At 41.0% G+C, this 18,855-nt stretch overlaps 1 protein-coding gene and 1 pseudogene across 4 annotated transcripts in view; both read right to left on the minus strand.

Moving 5' to 3' along the window:
• The window catches only part of ST6GALNAC3 (ST6 N-acetylgalactosaminide alpha-2,6-sialyltransferase 3), a 532,681-nt gene that overhangs the window by 93,848 nt on the left and 419,978 nt on the right, over window positions 1-18,855 (minus strand). The window contains exon 4 of one of the 4 annotated variants that reach the window (XM_047725379.1): window positions 14,739-15,051. The exons of 2 other annotated variants lie outside the window; for them this stretch is intronic. In XM_047725379.1, coding sequence (XP_047581335.1) covers window positions 15,000-15,051 — 52 coding nt within the window. In that variant the 3' untranslated portion in view covers window positions 14,739-14,999. Of the gene's footprint in view, window positions 1-14,738; window positions 15,052-18,855 lie in introns of those variants that run through there. One more of the 4 variants, XM_047725378.1, reaches the window with a different exon arrangement.
• LOC125099114 (small nuclear ribonucleoprotein G-like) lies at window positions 2,028-2,397 on the minus strand (annotated as a pseudogene).

The following is an 18,855-nucleotide window of genomic DNA, read 5'->3' on the forward strand; positions in this document are numbered from 1 at the left end:
GCTTCTTCCTTTTCTCCACCCAGGTCATGAATAAGAATGCTTAAATAAGAATCAGACCCCCCGGTTGCAGCAACAGCTCATTAGGCAGCACATCTTCTTAATCCTCCCTTCGTGGTCATCCCCCCTCCAGCAGCTCCCTCCGAACGTTCTTCATTTCCAGTTTTTCGGCCAACTTAAAACCCACACATTCAACCTTCCGGATATTTATGGAGAATTGTGCTAGAGCCTGTGAGAGACTCTAAATCATGAAAGACACAATCACCGCCCTTTGAAAGGCTTCTGTCACTAAGGAGTATATACGATCTTCAATATTTAACCAGCCCCTTAAATGTGCCAAGCACATGCTAGGTTTCAAACAGGAGAAGTACAGAGTCCCAGCGAGTTTCCACCATAGTGGATAATGGCACAGCATATGATTACAATACAGTATAAAAACAATAATGACATGGACACCTGGGAAGTCAATCTTCCAGTCTTAGTATATTCACCTGTAAAATGGAGCCAACCTTCTAAACTGTAGTTAGGGCTTACATAGGATGAGGTATGGGCATGACAGGGTGCATGACACAAAGAGTTAACAATGTTATTCTCAATAACCGTTGCGAGTATGAAGATATAATGGTTATTATTGTTAGTAGTAGTATCACAGTAACTTCCACATTCAATCTGATTGACCACGGCTGTCTGGAACATTGTGAAGAGATAATTCAGAAACGTTTACTAGGTCCACCTAGCAAAGAATACGGTGATGGAGGCCGATGCTCTGATGGACAGGAGGAGGAGATAGCTTTCTAAGTGTTGACAGACCCTGAGCACTCCTATAACCACACTCCAATTGCCAATGCAGCCCTCTGACTTAGGAATGTCACTGAGTGTGTAGGAGGTAATGAACTGACTGCATTTCAGGAGAAGAGGGAACTGATGTCCTACTACAGGATCTTATTCACTCTTTGTGCTACTTTAATTTAGAAACCCCAGATGGGTTCTTAAGTGTGAAGAGTCTAAGAGGTCAAATGAAGCTGGGATTGATAAGAACTCCTGCTACCAAAAGGAGGTCCTTCCTGCCCAAAGCTCTGACACAGACTCCAGGGTAGTGGTTTGCAACTGGTGCTCCATGACAAAGTTCTCAATATTCTGCAGCAAAACAGGAATGGTAAGGCCAATGGAGAGAGGATTTCATGTGATGAAATGTCCTTAATTTAAAGAACGGATATTATTTTCTTCCTATTCTGGGTCTTAAAACATCATCGCTTTCATAGAAAAATGCTCTGAAGATTTCCCCTTCTGTATCAAGCCTCAAAATGTTCTAAGTTCCAGAATGCTCATTTCTGTGAAATCTTATCTACCCCATGACATAACATCATCAATATGCTGATAACTTCTAAATGTGTATCTAGTAGCAAAATACTCCTCTAAACTTCTGATTCATGTATTTGCCTGCACTGGATGTCTCGCAAGCACCTTAAATTTAACAAGCCCCCGAAGGGACCCTTGATTGTCCCTTCCTGCCTCAGCCTGTCCTTCTCTTGGTCCTTTATCTTGGTAAATGGTATATGAAATGGCAAGTTGCTCAAGGCAGGAATATGAAGTCATCCTTAATACCTCTCTCTTCCTTCCCTCATCCCCTCATCTATCAATGAGCCTGAGCAATTCTAGCTCCAAAATATTTTTCAAATCCAACTACTCACCATCACATGGCCGTCACACTAATCATATTGACAGCACCGACATTCTGTTCCATCTGATCTCACTCTTGCCACTCCTCCTCCTCTACTCCTCCTCTCTTGTCCAGTGACATCCAGGTAACTCTTAGCATAAAGTTAAAAATTCTTACCATGGGCTGAATCCAAGTACAATTTTATTTTATTTCATTTTTTTTTTACTATTACAAAAATTTATTTAACAAAAGAAGTTCAATGTGAAAATGCACATGACCCAAATTTTATATTGTAGTAAAGCAGGTGCTATAGAGAGAGGATATTCAGAAGCAGCTGATTTCTTCCAGTGAACACACTCATAATTTATTCTCATACCAAGGCTTCTAATATGATGACACTATTTCCTCATATTACCACCATCCCACAGTTCTGGTGTCCATAGTTGCCATCTCCACACATTCCTCTATCACAAGACTCATAGGGGGATCAAAACCCTGCAATATTCCTTGGACATATCTGCCACCATTTAATTTCAGTGATAATTCCTTGTCAATAAATATTTTCAACTCAGGAGGGTAAGCTTTGCTCATGGTGTCTATTCAGTGAGCTCAAAGATGCCTCCAAAACCCCAAGCACAATTTTAAAGAAGAGTTCCCTGCCCTTCTCTGTCCATATAAAATCAATGTGTTATATGCTCTCAGAAAACCTTCATAGTCCTTATTTCAATGTGAATTTTATAACTATTAGTGTAATTGATTAATAACTCTCTCCCCCACCACGATGATAAAGCATGAGGGCATGGATTCTATCTAGCTTTGTTTTTCATTGCATTCCCAGGGCATACTTTAGTAGATGCAGAAGTACATACTTAATATTCACAAATTAACAAACGAGTAAAGGAAAAAAAAACTGCACATCATTACTTGGCAAAATAAAAAGGTGACTATCCTTAGTAGAACTCCAAGTAAGAATCTTTTTTCCTGGTCTCCGAAATCCAAAGTCTTAGAATTACTGCTCCATGGCCTCATCTGGGATCTCCAGATATTATAATGGCCTGTGCAAATGGCCTCTAAAAGCCTGTGGGAGGTGCTGGTAGGGACCAGCTAATTGTTGGACTGGTTCTCCGCTCTTTGGGATGCAGCAGTTTCTTTGGTCTAATTGTACTTCTGGAGCTCTGTAACTCTGAGCATGGGCTCTTACAACTCTTAAGTAAATGCCAAAGGAGAAAAAGAATAAAGAATCATGGTACCCATCTCAAGTTAAAGCCTTGCATTTTAGAAGAATTTATTTGTATATTTTATTTGTCATGTTGATAGTCTAAAAAAATTATTTATGGTAAAACCTGCCCATACACCCATTGGCTATACAGTATCCCAATTCATAATATCTGGACTATAAACTAGAAAAGTGAGATTCTAAGCCAGCCAATCAGATTTACATTCCCAGTGGCAGCTTGGGTTATAGCACTTGGATTGTTCTGTCAAATAATTTATTGAGATCCAGATGCTCTAGTTCCCGATCTTCCCTGAGTAAGTGGTTGTCAGGTACTCCTGTCCAAAAACAAGGCAGTTGGTATTTAACTATAGGCTCCCACACTTGTCAAATGATCTCCAAAGAATATGAAATTGCTTGTCATCTTTGTCAAAATTACATATGAATGGGATATTGGCTGTGTTGTAATTAAAAACTCAATTAAAAGAAATTCTGAAATCATTATCAACTTTCCAGGCATGAGTTGTTCCACCAAAAAGCAAGCTGTTTATAGCTTAGGCTTTTACCAGGATTCAGAAGGTGGCTGAATTCCAAAAGAGGCCCAAGGACAGGATGAGATCTGGACCAAGACGGAGCATCCAAAAAGGGGACAACAGCGAGCTGTAGACAGTGACATTACGTGTTAGGTGGCAAGTGCTCTAATTCTAGCACTTGCACGTGCAACTGGAATTCTATAATTAGACAGTATCATTTCATTAACACTGAGGACCACTGTCCCTAATGAGTCTCTTCAAAATGAACAAATAGGACGTAGTTTATCATTATGGCTCTCACTTATACAGGGCCTATCTACGAGATCCATATTATTGGACCAAATTAAGTGCACTACAGTGGGTGCCACCGAATGTAAGCACATTTGATTCTGAGGGAAACGATTATCTTAAGTGGCCAATCATTAATTGACTACAGACAGTAGGCATCAGTGGTGAGAGAGAGGCAAGGATGTGCATGTATCTGAAAAGGAAACTCATCATTTCATAGCCATCTAGCTGACGCTGGATGAGAAAGCAATCCCAGCCTCTGCCTGAGGCCAGTTAAGCAGTTTCTTTAATCAGGGCATGACTTATTAATAGTAATAATTCAACAGAAGCCTCCATTTATTGAGAACTTACTATGTACTAGCAAGAAAGCTAAGCCCTTTAAATTCATGATCACACTTAATCCTCACGACAACCCTCTGAGATGTCTCATGATTTGTAAGTGGTAAACAGGAAGCAAATCAGTTTGACTCTAAAACCAGAATGCCCTAATCATGAAGTTGTCCATTCTAGATCCAGACTCAGTAGAGACCAGAGACTCTGGGGTATTTTACTACTAGCCTGGGCAGAGCTAGTACCTGGGCAGAGCCAGGCATCTAGGTATGATGCTGAACCCAAGAAACTCCTATAGGTATTTTTTCCCCCTTTTATTCATTTGAAGATTGTTTGAACATAATGAAAATCACTATTTTTATTTTTATTTTTTAAGAGGAAAGAGCTTTGTCTTTGCTTCTGTGACCTAACCAGTGAATAGTAACTAGTAACTAGTAACACTAACCAGTGAATAGCATTAAAGCCTCATTTTATTTTATTTTATTTTTTAAAGATTTTATTTATTTATTTGACAGAGAGAAATCACAAGTAAGCAGAGAGGCAGGCAGAGAGAGAGGAGGAAGCAGGCTCCCTACTGAGCAGAAAGCCCGATGCGGGGCTCGAACCCAGGATCTGGGATCATGACCTGAGCCGAAGGCAGCGGCCTAACCCACTGAGCCACCCAGGCGCCCCTAAAGCCTCATTTTAAAAAAGCAATGTTGATTTAAATTTTCCTAAGCCTCTATTAGGACAGACGGGGTAAATAGTATTCCTAATCTGTAGCTTAAATCTTCTACTGGACAGAAGCAATATATATATTGGAATATGCTGTATCAGAAACCAAAGCACCCTTTTGTACAGAGCTGCCTCTGCAGTTCCTCTGTCAGGCATGACAATGGGGATGACTCAGAAAATCTCCCCTGTTTGGGGGCGCCTGGGTGGCTCAGTGGGTTGAGGCCTCTGTCTTCGGCTCAGGTCATGATCCCAGGGTCCTGGGATCAAGCCCCGCATCGGGCTCTCTGCTCGGCGGGGAGCCTGCTTCCTCCTCTCTCTCTGCCTGCCTCTCTGCCTGCCTCTCTGCCTACTCGTGTCTGTCAAATAAATAAATAAAATCTTTAAAAAAAAAAAAGAAAAGAAAAGAAAATCTCCCCTGTTTAAATGTTATTCCAACTCTGATTTCCAGAGCAGGCGCTTCACTTTTTTTTTTTTTTTAAAGATTTTATTTATTTATTTGACAGAGAGAAATCACAAGTAGGCAGAGAGGCAGGCAGAGAGAGAGGAGGAAGCAGGCTCCCTGCTGAGCAGAAAGCCCAACACGGGGCTCGAACCCAGGACCTGGGATCATGACCTGAGCCGAAGGCAGCGGCTTAACCCACTGAGCCACCCAGGCGCCCCAGGTGCTTCACTTTTTGAAACAGTGAAGACTAGAGTGTGACTAGAGCAGAGTGTGCATTGGATGCAACGTGGGAAGAAAGGTTGAATAGAGGGGTGAGGACTAAGAAGGCCAGGCCCCTGAGAACCAGATATCCATCTAAAGGGCAAGTGCTCCTGGGACAGTGGGCCTTCTAGCTGGATATCAGTTATTTATATCTTGGAATGCAGTCATTTATAATTTACTTGAATGAGGACAATGAGAGGATATTCTAAGGGAATATCCCAAGTTTTCGGGAATCCAGCACTGCTGGAGAAAAGCCCACGCATGGAGGTAGGAAAGGAGCAGCATGAGAACCGAGGGTACAGAGGGAATGTTTTAATGGCTGGTAGGAGAGTAACCCTGAAAAAGATAATTTTCTTTTGAAGATTTCATCTGCTACGTCATTGTATGTGGTCCTTAGGGAAATAAGTAAATACTGTGACATTTGTCCTAAAGCCATGAAACATGACCTACCTCTCCTTCTCCCCCAAGTCGCCCTCTCTCTTCCTCCCAGCTGTCCTACTGGTCTCAGAGGCTTAAGAGTTTATGTCCTTCCTGCTTAACATCAACCCTTCCTGGGGATCTTCCCCTCTGCTTCTGCCACCTCTCCCACTTCCTTCGGGAATGTGCTACATAAATTTTTGTTTGTTTTATTAGAGTCCTACCTTTTCCCCACTATTGGTTCATTCTCTTCAGCCTCTAACCTTACTTCAACTACTCTACTCTTACAATAACCCACTCCTGATAATACATTTCCTCTAGCTGCCATCTTATCCCTCTACTTCCTCCCATCCAAAATTCTCTGCAAAGACTGCTCTGAAAAAGTCCCCTAAAGTCACGGCTTTCTAAATTTATAGGATATAAGTCCTTATACTGGATTTCATTGCTTTGGTTTCACTTGGGATGTTAGCACTTTCCTGAACCTCTCCTCTTCTGATCTCTGCAACATGACACACTATTGGGTTCCTTCATACCCCATTTCACTGTCCCCTCCCAGTGTCTTTCTTGGCTTTCTCATTGGCCCAACTTCTGAAAGTTCGCATTCTTAGGCATCTGCCCTTACCTCTTTCCTCTGAGAGTTTTAACTACTACTTTTATGCTGCTGACTTACAAATCTGAATTTCCCACCCAGATACATTGTTCACAATTCAGGGTCATATATCCAATTGCCTCCAGAACACCTTCAATCAAATGTCTTATAGAAATCTTGAGACAAACATGGCCTAAAAATGAACATCTATATTATCCCCTCTTCCTGTTTCTCCTTCAGTATTTTGGATATAAACTGTATTACAAATCACCTAATCAGTCAAACTATAAACTTGAGGGTCATCCTCACCAATGCTCACAAAATTTATCACCATACATTGCTATTCTTTTCTCTTTTTCAGATTTGCCCTCTCTGTTCTATCCAGTTCTCCCTGCTTAAGTTTCTGCTCTCACATCTGTCACCTGGACTACAGCAATATCGTCCTCAGGCGCTCAATTGCACCTCCCGTATTCCCCAAGTGCCTATGTTATGCCTTGGCCTCACTGGGTTTCCATCACCAACAGGATAAAACCTGAACTTTTCACAAAATATACAGGCCTTCTATAATCTGTTCTCTTGAGACTCATCTTTTGCTATTCTCTGCTCGGTATTTTAAGCTCTAGTCATACTGATCCTTTTACTAACTCAGAATACACTGTGCTATTTTTCACCTCAAGGCTACATTCATGCCATCTCCTCTTCCTGGGACTCCCTTCGTCTCCTCTCCCTAACTTTCTGTAACATCCCTGACTCTAAAAACTTAGGGATCCCATTCTATTCTCCTAAGCAACCTACATATCTCTATCACTGCTCTTACCACTGCATTTACCAGGACGTTTTCTGTTTGCCTAATATAATGATAAATCCTTGAAAGGAAAGATGAGTATAATTATTTCTCTGACTCCTCAGTGCCTGAAGCAGGTCCTGATACATGGTAGACACTGCTCTGATTTTTACTAAGTACAATAATAACAGAAACAAATATGTGTATAGGACTTCAGATTTTTTAGATTGTCTTTTCCATACAGCTCGTTTAATTTTCATGCCAATCCTCCCTGGCTATTAAAAATGTATATTTTATTTCAGTTTATACCATATGGAAATAATTGGCAGCTTTAGCTGAGGCTACCAGAGAAACACAACACAGAAAGAAAACAGCTCATCTTTATTTTAATATAGTATTCTCCTGAATTAAGTTAATGAGTCCAGAAATACCCCAAACCACCACCACCACCACCAAAACCCAGAAACGAAAGCAAAAACACAAGATGTGTCTTAAAATTCCCCATTCAACATGTAAGTCGTAGTTTACTCCTGTTTCTGAGCTCTAAAACCAATGATACATAGTTATTTTCCCGTGCTGTTGTTTTTAATGGAACATTTTACATATCTATTTCTTCAACTTTTTGAGTAGAATTTTTAATCTTTCCTTGGTCCAGAAATTGGCAGTTCATCTGGAGTTCCCAGTTCCCATTTTGTATTTTTACCTGATTTTTTTCTTAACTTTTAGATAACAGACTAATTCACAAATTGGATTTTTTTATGTAAAAGTATTAAAGTGAAATGGTTTGATTAAGACTTCTACTGCCCAGTTGAATAGAATAAAAGTTATTAAATGCTATTTTTTGTTCATGAAGCAAAAACAGTTGTTATAAAACCTGTAACCCATCACCAATGCACTTAATGTTTTTTCTTTTAGACAAATAGCTTTACCTCTTGACCTAGAGAAAAAGGAACCTTATGGCAAGAAACAAGCTCATGCATTAAATGCTGTTAGAATTTTAATAATGGTTTGTCCAATATTTGAATTCACTTCCCTAAAGATAAGAGAAAGCAAATTAGATTATTTAGTTACTTCTTCCCTGCTAAAAGGAAAAAATATCATCAGCAAAGATATTAACACATTCCTGTTCTGTTTTCATTTCTAAGTCAAACTATAGACTGTACAGATTGCCTTACTGAAAAACAGTTGTTTTTTTTTGATAGATAGTAAACACAAAACTCAGGATTCTTGTTCTAACGCCTTTATTGGCTGCTACACGATCTTGAAAGATAATATTCCTTTGCTTCATCTTACAAAAGCTGTAAAAATTAGAACTTGCCCATTACCAAAAAGACAACAGTTTGGGCCTAAAAGAAATCAGGGTGCTGTCTGGTGATTATTGTCCTATAAAATAGAACTATTAATTTCAGCAAGGACACTAGAATTTCTTGGCTTTGTTTGCACAAACATGAAGACCAGACTTCCAAATGCCATACAAGAGACTGTTGTCCAGGCTAGTAGATTTTCATAAATTTATAAAAATAATAGTAAAGATTTACATAGCATTGATTTTATGTCAGACACTCTTCTAAGCATGTTACAGGTGGCAAGGATTTTGTCCTCCTAATCATTCTGGGAGCCTAAGATCAGAACCCATAGGATATGCTCTCATCTCTACCCCTCCCCCATGCTCTAGTGCCTTGAATATGACTGTTCTGTATTCCATGCAGGTGATTTCATATTGGAAGACTCTCTTGCTTCATGGTGAAAAATTGTTAGGGAAGTCACAGAAGCCTAGCAAGTTAGAGTGAACAAGGATCTGTGAAATCATTCAGTTTAACCAGGACCTACAGAAGTTCTCTGACATGCCAGGTGTTGCATACCTATTCAGCGGCTGATTAGAAACTAGAATGTAGTATCCTGACCTCTGTATATCCTACTATTCCAAATTCCTTTTCTCATGTGAAAGATAAGCTACCCATTTGCTTCAAACAAATCCCCTGATCATCTGCAACCTGCCAGGCACCATTTTAGATACTGGGGGTATAAATAGGAAGAAAAAACACCCGCATGGAGTCATGCTATTGAATTCACTGAATAAACAAGGATTTACTGAGTGCCAATTATGCACCAAGCTCCAAACAAAGTCTGCAGAGATGGGGATGGGTAGAGTAGGGGAGAGAAGAGTACAAGACATGGTCCCTGATCTCCAAGGAGTTACACAAAAGACAAAGAGAAAACAAAAAACTCACAGGAAAATTAAAAAAATAAACATTAGCATATAATTAAGCTATAGGGCAAATGAATACCAAAGGTTTCAGAGAAGGGAAGATCCAGAGGGTGGGAGGAACCTGTGCCATGTACATCATGGAGAAAGTGGAGAGGTAAAGGTGATGGTTGCCTACCATGGGGTACGCAGTAGCCAGACTGAAAGACATGCATAGACTTTAAAAGACAGTGAGTAAAGGAAGGAACAGATGAGACGTAATATACATCATCTGTGTAAATCTAAGTACATGCACACATAACAATGGTAATTATTTGGCAAAGGTGTATGCCATCAAAAAATGTACATAAAACATAATAGAATGCCTGCCTAGACAGAGGGGGAAGGGCAGAGGAATAAACATAATACGTTAATTAATTGGTTGATTTAAAAATAAGATCAGGGCCCTCACAGACCCATGATAAAAATGTGTCATGACCTGATTATGTCAACTCTTTTTTGTCATGTCCAAGGAGAAAACTCGCCATGGCCTGCGGTAAGCACTGCGGACCTTTGCAGAACCTATTGACAATCTTCATGCGGAGAGAGGAATGGAAAGGCAATTTGGGCGAAGGGACAGTATGAGAGGCAAGAGACCATTATACCAGGAGAGGAAGGTGCATGTGGAGAAACCAGAGGAACTATGGGTGGATATATATGGCTTGGGTGTCTTACAGGAGCCCTCTAAAGTCAGGGAGATTAGATTGTTGGTGCTCCAGTGGGAAATCGCTTGAGTCTAGGAGCTGATGTGGCAGGACCATGCCCTGAGGGCGTTGGCTGAGCAGATGAGTGATACAAAGAGAGAAGAGACAGAGGAAGGAGAGCCTGGCAGCGTCCAACATCCGTCCTTGGGATGAAGGACACAGGTCCTCCATCTAGGAATTCAAACTGTGTAGAGATGAGGGCCTGAGGGAGTGGTGGTTGTGGGAAAGGAAGGGTCATGAAGAAGTGATGGCCATACTATGAGGAGATCACGAAATGTCACAGGGATGTATTTGTTTGGTTCTTTGGGTTGGACTTTATTGAAAGTTCGCTTCAGCGTGGCTGTGGTTCCTGGAAACAGTTAAGTGGGTCACTTGCTGAGCTTTCCTTAGTGGTAGACGAATTAGCCAGCTGTAACTCCCGGATCTCTATTTTTAAATAACGACTTGCATAAATCTCCAAAGACAAGAACTCGCCACTAGTATACAGCACATTCCGGCAGCTGCAAGTTATTATGCCCAGTGGAAATTAAATATCTTTTAGGGAAATCATGCAAGATCTCGTGACAAATATGAAATTAACCCCTGCCACCTCCTGGCCCAACTCATTTCTTCGCTCGCCTGCCAGCCTAATAAGGAGAGTCTCAGGGGGTCCTGAAATGACAGCAGAGTTGGCAATATTTTAAAAAGGCATTATTCATCTATGAGTATTAGTGAAACATAAAGCCTCTGTCCCTGATTGAGCTAGAAGCTCTGGAAATCAAATGTCAGTAAACACACACGATAGGCCCTTCCTAAAAAAACTGTTAACCCGTGGTCAGGCCGAGATGCTTAGAACTCCAGGGATGTAAACAAACAAACAAGCCACTATATTCATCATTTTAGGTATTCTGTTTCTTTTGCTTAACATCCTCAAATCCCCACTTCTCTTTCCGTCTGACCGAATGCATTCTCATTCTGGTTCTTTTTTGCTTCTTTCTTTAGTTACAAGCTCCAGATTTCAGGTAACGTGTGACTTTTTCCTTTCCTTGTTCATTGCCTATTTTTTACGTTAGGTTTGGGTTCCTATAGTTTGTAGGAGATACGAGACACCGTGTCTTCAGAGCAAAAACAGAAAAACGAGCAAGAATAGAAAGAGCTGGTTACGAGTGGCTGCAAGTACGCCGCTGCACGGTTAGGAAGGATCCTAAGGTCTGGCATGGCTTCAGGTATTCAAACGTCATTTATAAATGGGTGTTTAATAAAAGGCCAGTCAACGCACTGGCCATAATTGTGTTTTAAGAGAAGGACTTGATTTGCTTGGCCATTTTTACTAAAGGACAGAAGCCACACATGGCTTTGCCAGGAAACCTATTCCCTGGGTGGAATCCTCAACTTTCCCAGGTCGTTGTAAAGACACCACAACCAATCCCCGATTTCCCATGTGAGCACCAACAATCTAAGATCTAGGAGAGGAAAAGAAGGAATGCCTCTGGAAAGACAGTATAATTTTGGGTCTGATGCAAAGCAGAGGAAATCAGTAAGGACCTGAAAAGAGAAAGGGAGGCGATGGTTAGGATGGCAGTCCTACGTGGAGAAGCCCAGCACTCAGGCCCATCTCCTTGTAGACCTGCTGCTCCTCCTTCACTTCCCATCTGGATCCCAGGCCTTCCCTTAACTTTCCACAGGCGCCAGGACCTCTCCCAACTCTCACAGGAAAGACTGCAAGTGCTCAGGCGGCCAGGCAGCACTGTTTCCCTCTTTCTTCTAAGCCCAGAAATGGCTGCAGCCTGGGCCTTGACCTTGACCCTGTGACCTCCTATGTCAAGAAGTTAACACGGTTTCTGCCTCCAGCTAATGGTTTCCAACATCACAAAATGGGAGTCTATCTTATCAATTATGTGAACTTCAGTCTTTGGCATAAAGGTCATTATTGTGTTATGCACCTGGAATCACACTGTAATGAGGCACATCACATTCTCTTACAGTCAATGAGGGGGAAAAGAAGCACACAAAATGGAAATTACTCCTACAATGACCTTGCTGGGTTTCTACATCTGGCTAGCAGAGCCTGTTTCTATACATCAGGAAACTGATATGGCAGCTTTGTCATACTATTGGGCAGCCCAGTCCCATGTCAGCAAACATGCTATTATGGAACATATGGTGGAAGCCTATTAGGCGTGTGCACAGTTGATGAATTCCCAGCGTCGTGTACCCATGATGTTTACTGATTCACTGCCACCTTGCCCGGGGCTGCTTCCAAACATGTCAGAAAAATAAAATGGCATCCAGATTTGCATTCAGAAGTTATTCCATATTTACACATGCTAATAAAAACAAAAGCTTGCTTTTTAAGGAAGGGGCAAGATCCATAATCAATTTTCTGAGAGGCCCAAGTGTTTGACATGTACGGCATGACTTGTGTTTCACCGGAGGAGGAACGTGGAAAACACAGGGAGACTGGCTCGGCGATTTCTCACCCCTTGCTGGGCCAGCAGTGGCTGAGAGTGGACAGGAGCACCCAAGAGAGCCAGGGGTACCTGCAGATCACTCGCTTCCTCTCCCTAAACAGCTTGCCTTAGATTGTTGTTCCATGACTGAACAAATATTTGATCAATCAGTGAATGAATTAGCTCTGTGGAGAGCCACGACCTGATGATGCCCTGAAAATTCTCTGCCCCTTTCATTCGTTATCAGCTCCCTCTCCAAGTTCCTCGACCTTGCTGTCTTTTCTGGAATATAGCATTTGGGGTCATTCACCAGGACATGCAGTTCTGGCTCTGAAAAACACTAGTATTGTGGTTTTCATGAACAGATCACTTAACCTCTCTGAGCCTCAATTCCCTTATCCATAAAATGGGTGCATTGTCCTGCTTGTTGTGTAAGGATTCTTTAAGTTACAAAAGACAAACCAATTCAAACTATTTTAAGAGAACACAAAGAATAAGTTCATTAGCCCTTATGGCCAGGAGGGATATTAGGCTCTCTGACCAAATCAAAGGATTGGGACTTGGCCTTTAAGTGCTACAATCAAGACTCAAAACCACCAGAACTCCCTCCTCCTCCATCTCACAGCTCAGCCCTGTTCTGTTCTGGCTTCATTCTCTCCTATTGCAGCCATATCTTCTTCACTTGAATGAACCCGGCCACTCTTAACCCTAATTTTACATTCTTCTACAATCACGGACCCAGAGGCAAAGCTGTTTTTTCTTCCAAGTTCAAATCAAATCCTTCTTTGGTAAGCCAGGAGAAGTCTCCGATTGGCTGTGCTGGCTCACATGCTTACCACAGGACGAGAAGTCTGTGACTGACCTGGCATGGGGCTGTGTCCATTTTGTACCTAGGGTAAAAGGTAGTGGCTAGAGGGAATTACCAGGAGGGGGCTCGACCCCTGCTGAGCAAATGAGACAAAAATAAAAGCTACCACTCTGCTAAGCTAACTCACCAAGTTGTGGGGAATATAGGCAAACAGCTACTGTTGCAAAACCACAGGTTAATATTGTAAGTCAATGGCTCCATAAGCTGACAAATGTCATAGGAGTGCTAGCAAAATCACCACCACCTCTATTTATTATTTCTCTATCCACGGGCAGAACCCGCTTTGGTTACTGTTAATGACAAGTTATAATTAATGACAAGCAATTGCCGCATGTTTGGAACTGCTTTTCTGAGCATCCTATCTGTATGAAGGATAAAACTGGAACTATTATCATTCCCAGTTTTTACATCAACAAATTAATGCAAAGGGAGGTAACACAACTTCCTCAAGTCACTTAGCTAGCTGTAGAGTGAGGGTTTGGACTGGGAATAGAGTCTGGGCCAGAGTTCACACTCCCAACCACCAGGCATCAACAACTCCTGTGCTAGAAGGATGAGGTAAAGGCTGAAAGGCAACTAATATTTTGTATTATGCTGTGTGTTCTTCCCCCAATGCACTGCAAATGCCGCAAGATTGGTGATTGGATCTGTCTTACTCACAGTCGCATAAGTACGCCACGCTTAAGGTCTACATGGCTGGTATGAGCAAAGTAGAGATAATTAGAACTGGGCTAGACTTTTTTTGAGTGCCTGAATATCATTTAAATAATAGTGCTTTTGAAAATGAATATGCACATCCATTTTCCTAAAATTCAGAAAAGATGCATAATATTCAGGTGCCTAATAACTTGGCTGCTAGTTAATCATGCTTGACACTTATATAGCACTTCACCTTTTAAAATCACTTTAGAATATGTTAGTTCATTAATCCCTACAAAATCCATGTGAGACAGGGAAGGTCTCTGCACCTGCCCCTGATCCCCCTTCCTTCTGGTATGTAAGTACTTGGTGGACCAGGGAAGGAAGAACAGAATTGGATAAACCAAGCAAGGCAACACATGCAGCTAAGAATGAAGGAAACTTGTAGGCAGTGAATGTGAAAGGAATATCCTCTGACTCTGGAGAGGTTTGCCCTGGACACAAACTTACAACACACAAAAATCCATATAATAATAATTACTCAATTCCAACTGGTTAAAATGTAAGAAAATAGCAATCAACCTGCCATCTTCAACTTCAAACGCTTTTACACCAATCACTTGACCTCATCTGTGGTCATTTCCTCTGATTAAGACATGCTTCTAACTGTACATTTTCATGATCTTTTTATACTTACATTCCAAATTCTGTTGCCCATTCTAATTTCTGCTTTTCTCAAAAACGATCTGCCTAGAGTTAACATCCAGTGTGACTTGGGCCACATTCAGCCTAGATTCCTTCACGTTCTCTTGTCATTCGGCTAACAGTTGGCTCTAGGTTTGGATGTGATGCTGAGCTAATTCCACCAATCGTCTGAACGTTTCACTCATATCCTGGGACGGCACCTGCTTCTCCTCAGGCTTGGATGCTGACCAGCACTGACAGTTCATAAAAGTGGAGAGAGAAGGGTACATGAACAAGGTATTAGGGCTAAAAACACCATCCTAGGATGCTTTGGAGCCACCAAAAAACATTTCCAAAATTAGTGAGATGTCATCACAATTAATACAATGGCATAAAGATCAGACCCACCCAATCCAGGTTCCCATATAGAATATATTTCTAGTTAGTAGAGAATCATATTATTTCTGGCATTAGCTCATCCTCCTTCCTCAAGGGACCAAGGATTAAAGGGAAGGGAGTAGAGGATTATAATTTGAGTTTACATTCTAGGATCAGGAATACCTGGGTTCAAACTGATTGAACAAATTACTAACCGTGTGACCTCAGCTCTCTATCAGCTTCCACAGGATAATACACAACGTACTTTATATACTTGTTATAGGATTAAGTACAATAATCACTCACAGACTCAGCACAGTCTTAGGGATATAGTGAATACTCAGAAATAAATATTAACTGTCTCCAGGTCTCTTTGATATTCTCACACTCAATTTTGAGGTATGATACTAAGGCTTCCTTGTAATGGTAAATCCAAGAATTCTGGGTGTTGATTGAGGAAGGGGAATATGGTGTAGTCTGTGTTAAAACATAATGATCTTTGGGGCGCCTGGGTGGCTCAGTGGGTTAAGCCGCTGCCTTTGGCTCAGGTCATGATCCCAGGTCCTGGGTTCAAGCCCCACATCGGGCTTTCTGCTCAGCAGGGAGCCTGCTTCCTCCTCTCTCTCTGCCTGCCTCTCTGCTTACTTGTGATTTCTCTCTGTCAAATAAATAAATAAAATCTTAAAAAAAAAAAAAAAACATAATGATCTTTATCCACCCCCGCTAGAAACAGGAACATTCGAAATCACCCAAAAGGTCAGATGTTTTCCAACAGTTAGCAGACTAATATGCAATGTTGACCCTGGGCAAAGTCAGGGAATAGAGAGGTGATCTGTCTGTCATGAACCTATGTTTTTTATGCGTGTACCCTCTTCCCTCTTCCCTCTTCTTGAGATACTTCCCTCACTTTATTTTACTTTGGGGCAACAGGCCCTCCCACATGCTTTGGAAGTCCCAACAAACAAAGACCACTTTATCCACTCATGTGGCTCCTCTGGCAGCTCAAAACTCCCAAGGTTACTGATAGTAGCTTTTGTCCATTTCTTATAACCACATCATTAACCTGGAAGATTTTTCAGCTCCTTTCCCTGCCTTCAAACAGCTACAAAGATAATCCATGATAAAGGGACTTGGCAGTGTCTCTGATTACCCATTAGCATGGGACATGGCAAGGATGTGTGTGTGGGGGGGTTATGAGGTGTGTTATCAAGTTCATGGGTTAATTTGCACTGGTACAGGGAAATCGGAGCAGACCTTTTTAGAATCAATCCACTGGGGGAAAATATAGAAGGAAGCATTCAAACCACGGTGCGCAAGCGGAATGAACACTTATTTCACAGACACAATTACAACTGCCAGGGGAGAAAATTTTTCCAAAACTATTTAATCTCCGAAATGGGCAATAAGCTTGTCAGCCTCTTGGGCATTTCAACCTTGGTGCAATGGTTCATAGCAAATCTTTCCATGACCAAACCCCATCAGATTCATCAAGTGTCTCCATTCTCTCACAATAAAAGTCATTTAGGGCTCCGAGGATGAGGCAAGCTTTGTGTGCGCAATATACGCTCTCTCTGTCACCAATGCAAAACCTGGGGATGTGCTGGAGAAAGGAGCCTTGAAAAATGAGGATATTCATCTTGCAAGTGTTTGAGATGCTATTTCTAAGCTAATCTCCCCCACAAATCAACGAGTCCAATTCAATTCAAGTCCAATTCAAGCTTGTCTTCCAGAATGTCTAGTAAATCCTCAAAAACATGAACTATGTACTTGCTTTTTGTCTCACTTTCTACCCATCCTTCTCTCAGCCCCATGAGCTCATTACAGCTATGGAAGGTATTAAGATTCAGACTAGAATTAGCAGACAGAGAATTTACTAGAACCAGCCAATTTCCCCCCCCATCATGTCTATTAACGACTGCAAAATCATAAACAATAAAGTTTAATTAGGAACTAAAGTGTCTATAGCAATTAAATATGAAGGAAGTATTCAAAAACACAGCAGGAAGGATCATATTTTTAAAGTATTTAAATTGCAAATGATGTTATTGACAGAACTTTTAAAAGAAACTTTGCGTTTGGGGGAAAAATGTCTAAAGTGCAGTGTTGACGCCATGACATTTACAGACAAATAAATATTTAGGATGGATCAATTTGTAACTATGAGCAGATGCTTCAGGAAATATAGAGAGCTAATGGGAGCTGTCCTTAATTTCTACCTCACTAAGACAATGAAAGAAAACCTGACAACTTAAAGGATTTCAGAGTAATGACATGACTCATTAGTGTTAAGACCACTTCAAATTAAAGGACTTATCTTCAGCTACTGAGAGAAGAAATTGTTAATGAGCTTCATACATGAATATCTGGAAAGGGCTCTTGCTTGCTCTTTAGGCATGAAACTACCTGAAGTTGTATCCACAGGTATTTAGGTTTCTAATACCAGATTCTTGATAAATGGTAAATCCATTTTTTTTTTTTGCCTCACTGCTTGATAAACAGTGTTGGTAATGGAAGCTGTGTGCCCACGATCCACGGAGAAAAGTGGGGAATGTTGTGCACCACAGAAGATGCTGGAGAAATGCTGGAGAAAAAGGGAAGCCCTACCATTATGGAAAGACACGCAAAGGAAGGGCTAAGATGAGCCTTTACTGCTCTAAGTTTATGCTCTTCCAAATATAGTGGGGACAACTTGAGAACACAATGTAAAGATGAAGAAAGGTTAGGCCTGTCTTTCTAAATACTCTAACGCACTGCATAGCTACTGAATCTGTCACTGGTTTTTGGCATTTACTCTTGAACTGGGAACTTGACCGTCTTCTTCCCTATTGAACTCCACTACGGATGAGGCCCATTCCAGAGAGGTGTCCATTTGAAGCCTCTGGTAATAAAAGTTTGGTGTTTGAAGGAACTGTGCTGAATAAGTTGGTTTGTTTCTTGCAAACAAGTTACATAAATGGTAGTCTCATGGAAAAGGAAATAATCAGGTGCAAAGTCAAAGGAGAGGTGCAGAATACAAAGACTAAACGGGACCGGACCTTTGTAGATCGTGGCACCATCTCCTATACCAGTTACGAAAAAGACATTAGATTAAGGGTCTCTTGACAGAGTTGGGAAACTGCCAAAATAACTGGGCATTTGTTCATTGACTCCTGGGATGATCTATATCTGTAATTCATTTCTAAGTTTGGGAAGAAAGCAGAGGCTGATATTTTTGAAATGCCTTTCTAATGGCCAGGAATCACAGCAATTTTATTTTCTAGTATAATTATGTCTTTCCCTACTCTGTGTTTCAACTGCAAAGGAACAGAAACATGGGATTCCCAGTTGAAGTTTTTAAGTTGACAGTCTGATAGCCTGATCTATTTTTATTTACTTTTAAATTTAAATTCAAAGCCAGTGTTCATCGGTACCTTTACAACAAGCTGCAGTCCTATGGGAAATACTCCCTGGCTCCTTGTTTATCTAAAGTTTGGCCTCTTCATTATGATCAATTAATATTTCAGAAGGTTCATTTTTTTTTCTGAGATTGGAATAGATGTCACTTTCCAGAAAGCCACTTTCATTGCTATTCATTTTCTTTTCAGTGTCTTGTTTATGACTCAAAAACACACAGATGATTTCATAATGAGAGCATATTATGTAGAAATGGAAATATAATCTTTGAAAAGTGTGACTTTTTA

Source organism: Lutra lutra, chromosome 4 (genome assembly GCF_902655055.1).
Source record: "Lutra lutra chromosome 4, mLutLut1.2, whole genome shotgun sequence".
NCBI classification, from domain to species: Eukaryota; Metazoa; Chordata; class Mammalia; order Carnivora; family Mustelidae; genus Lutra; species Lutra lutra.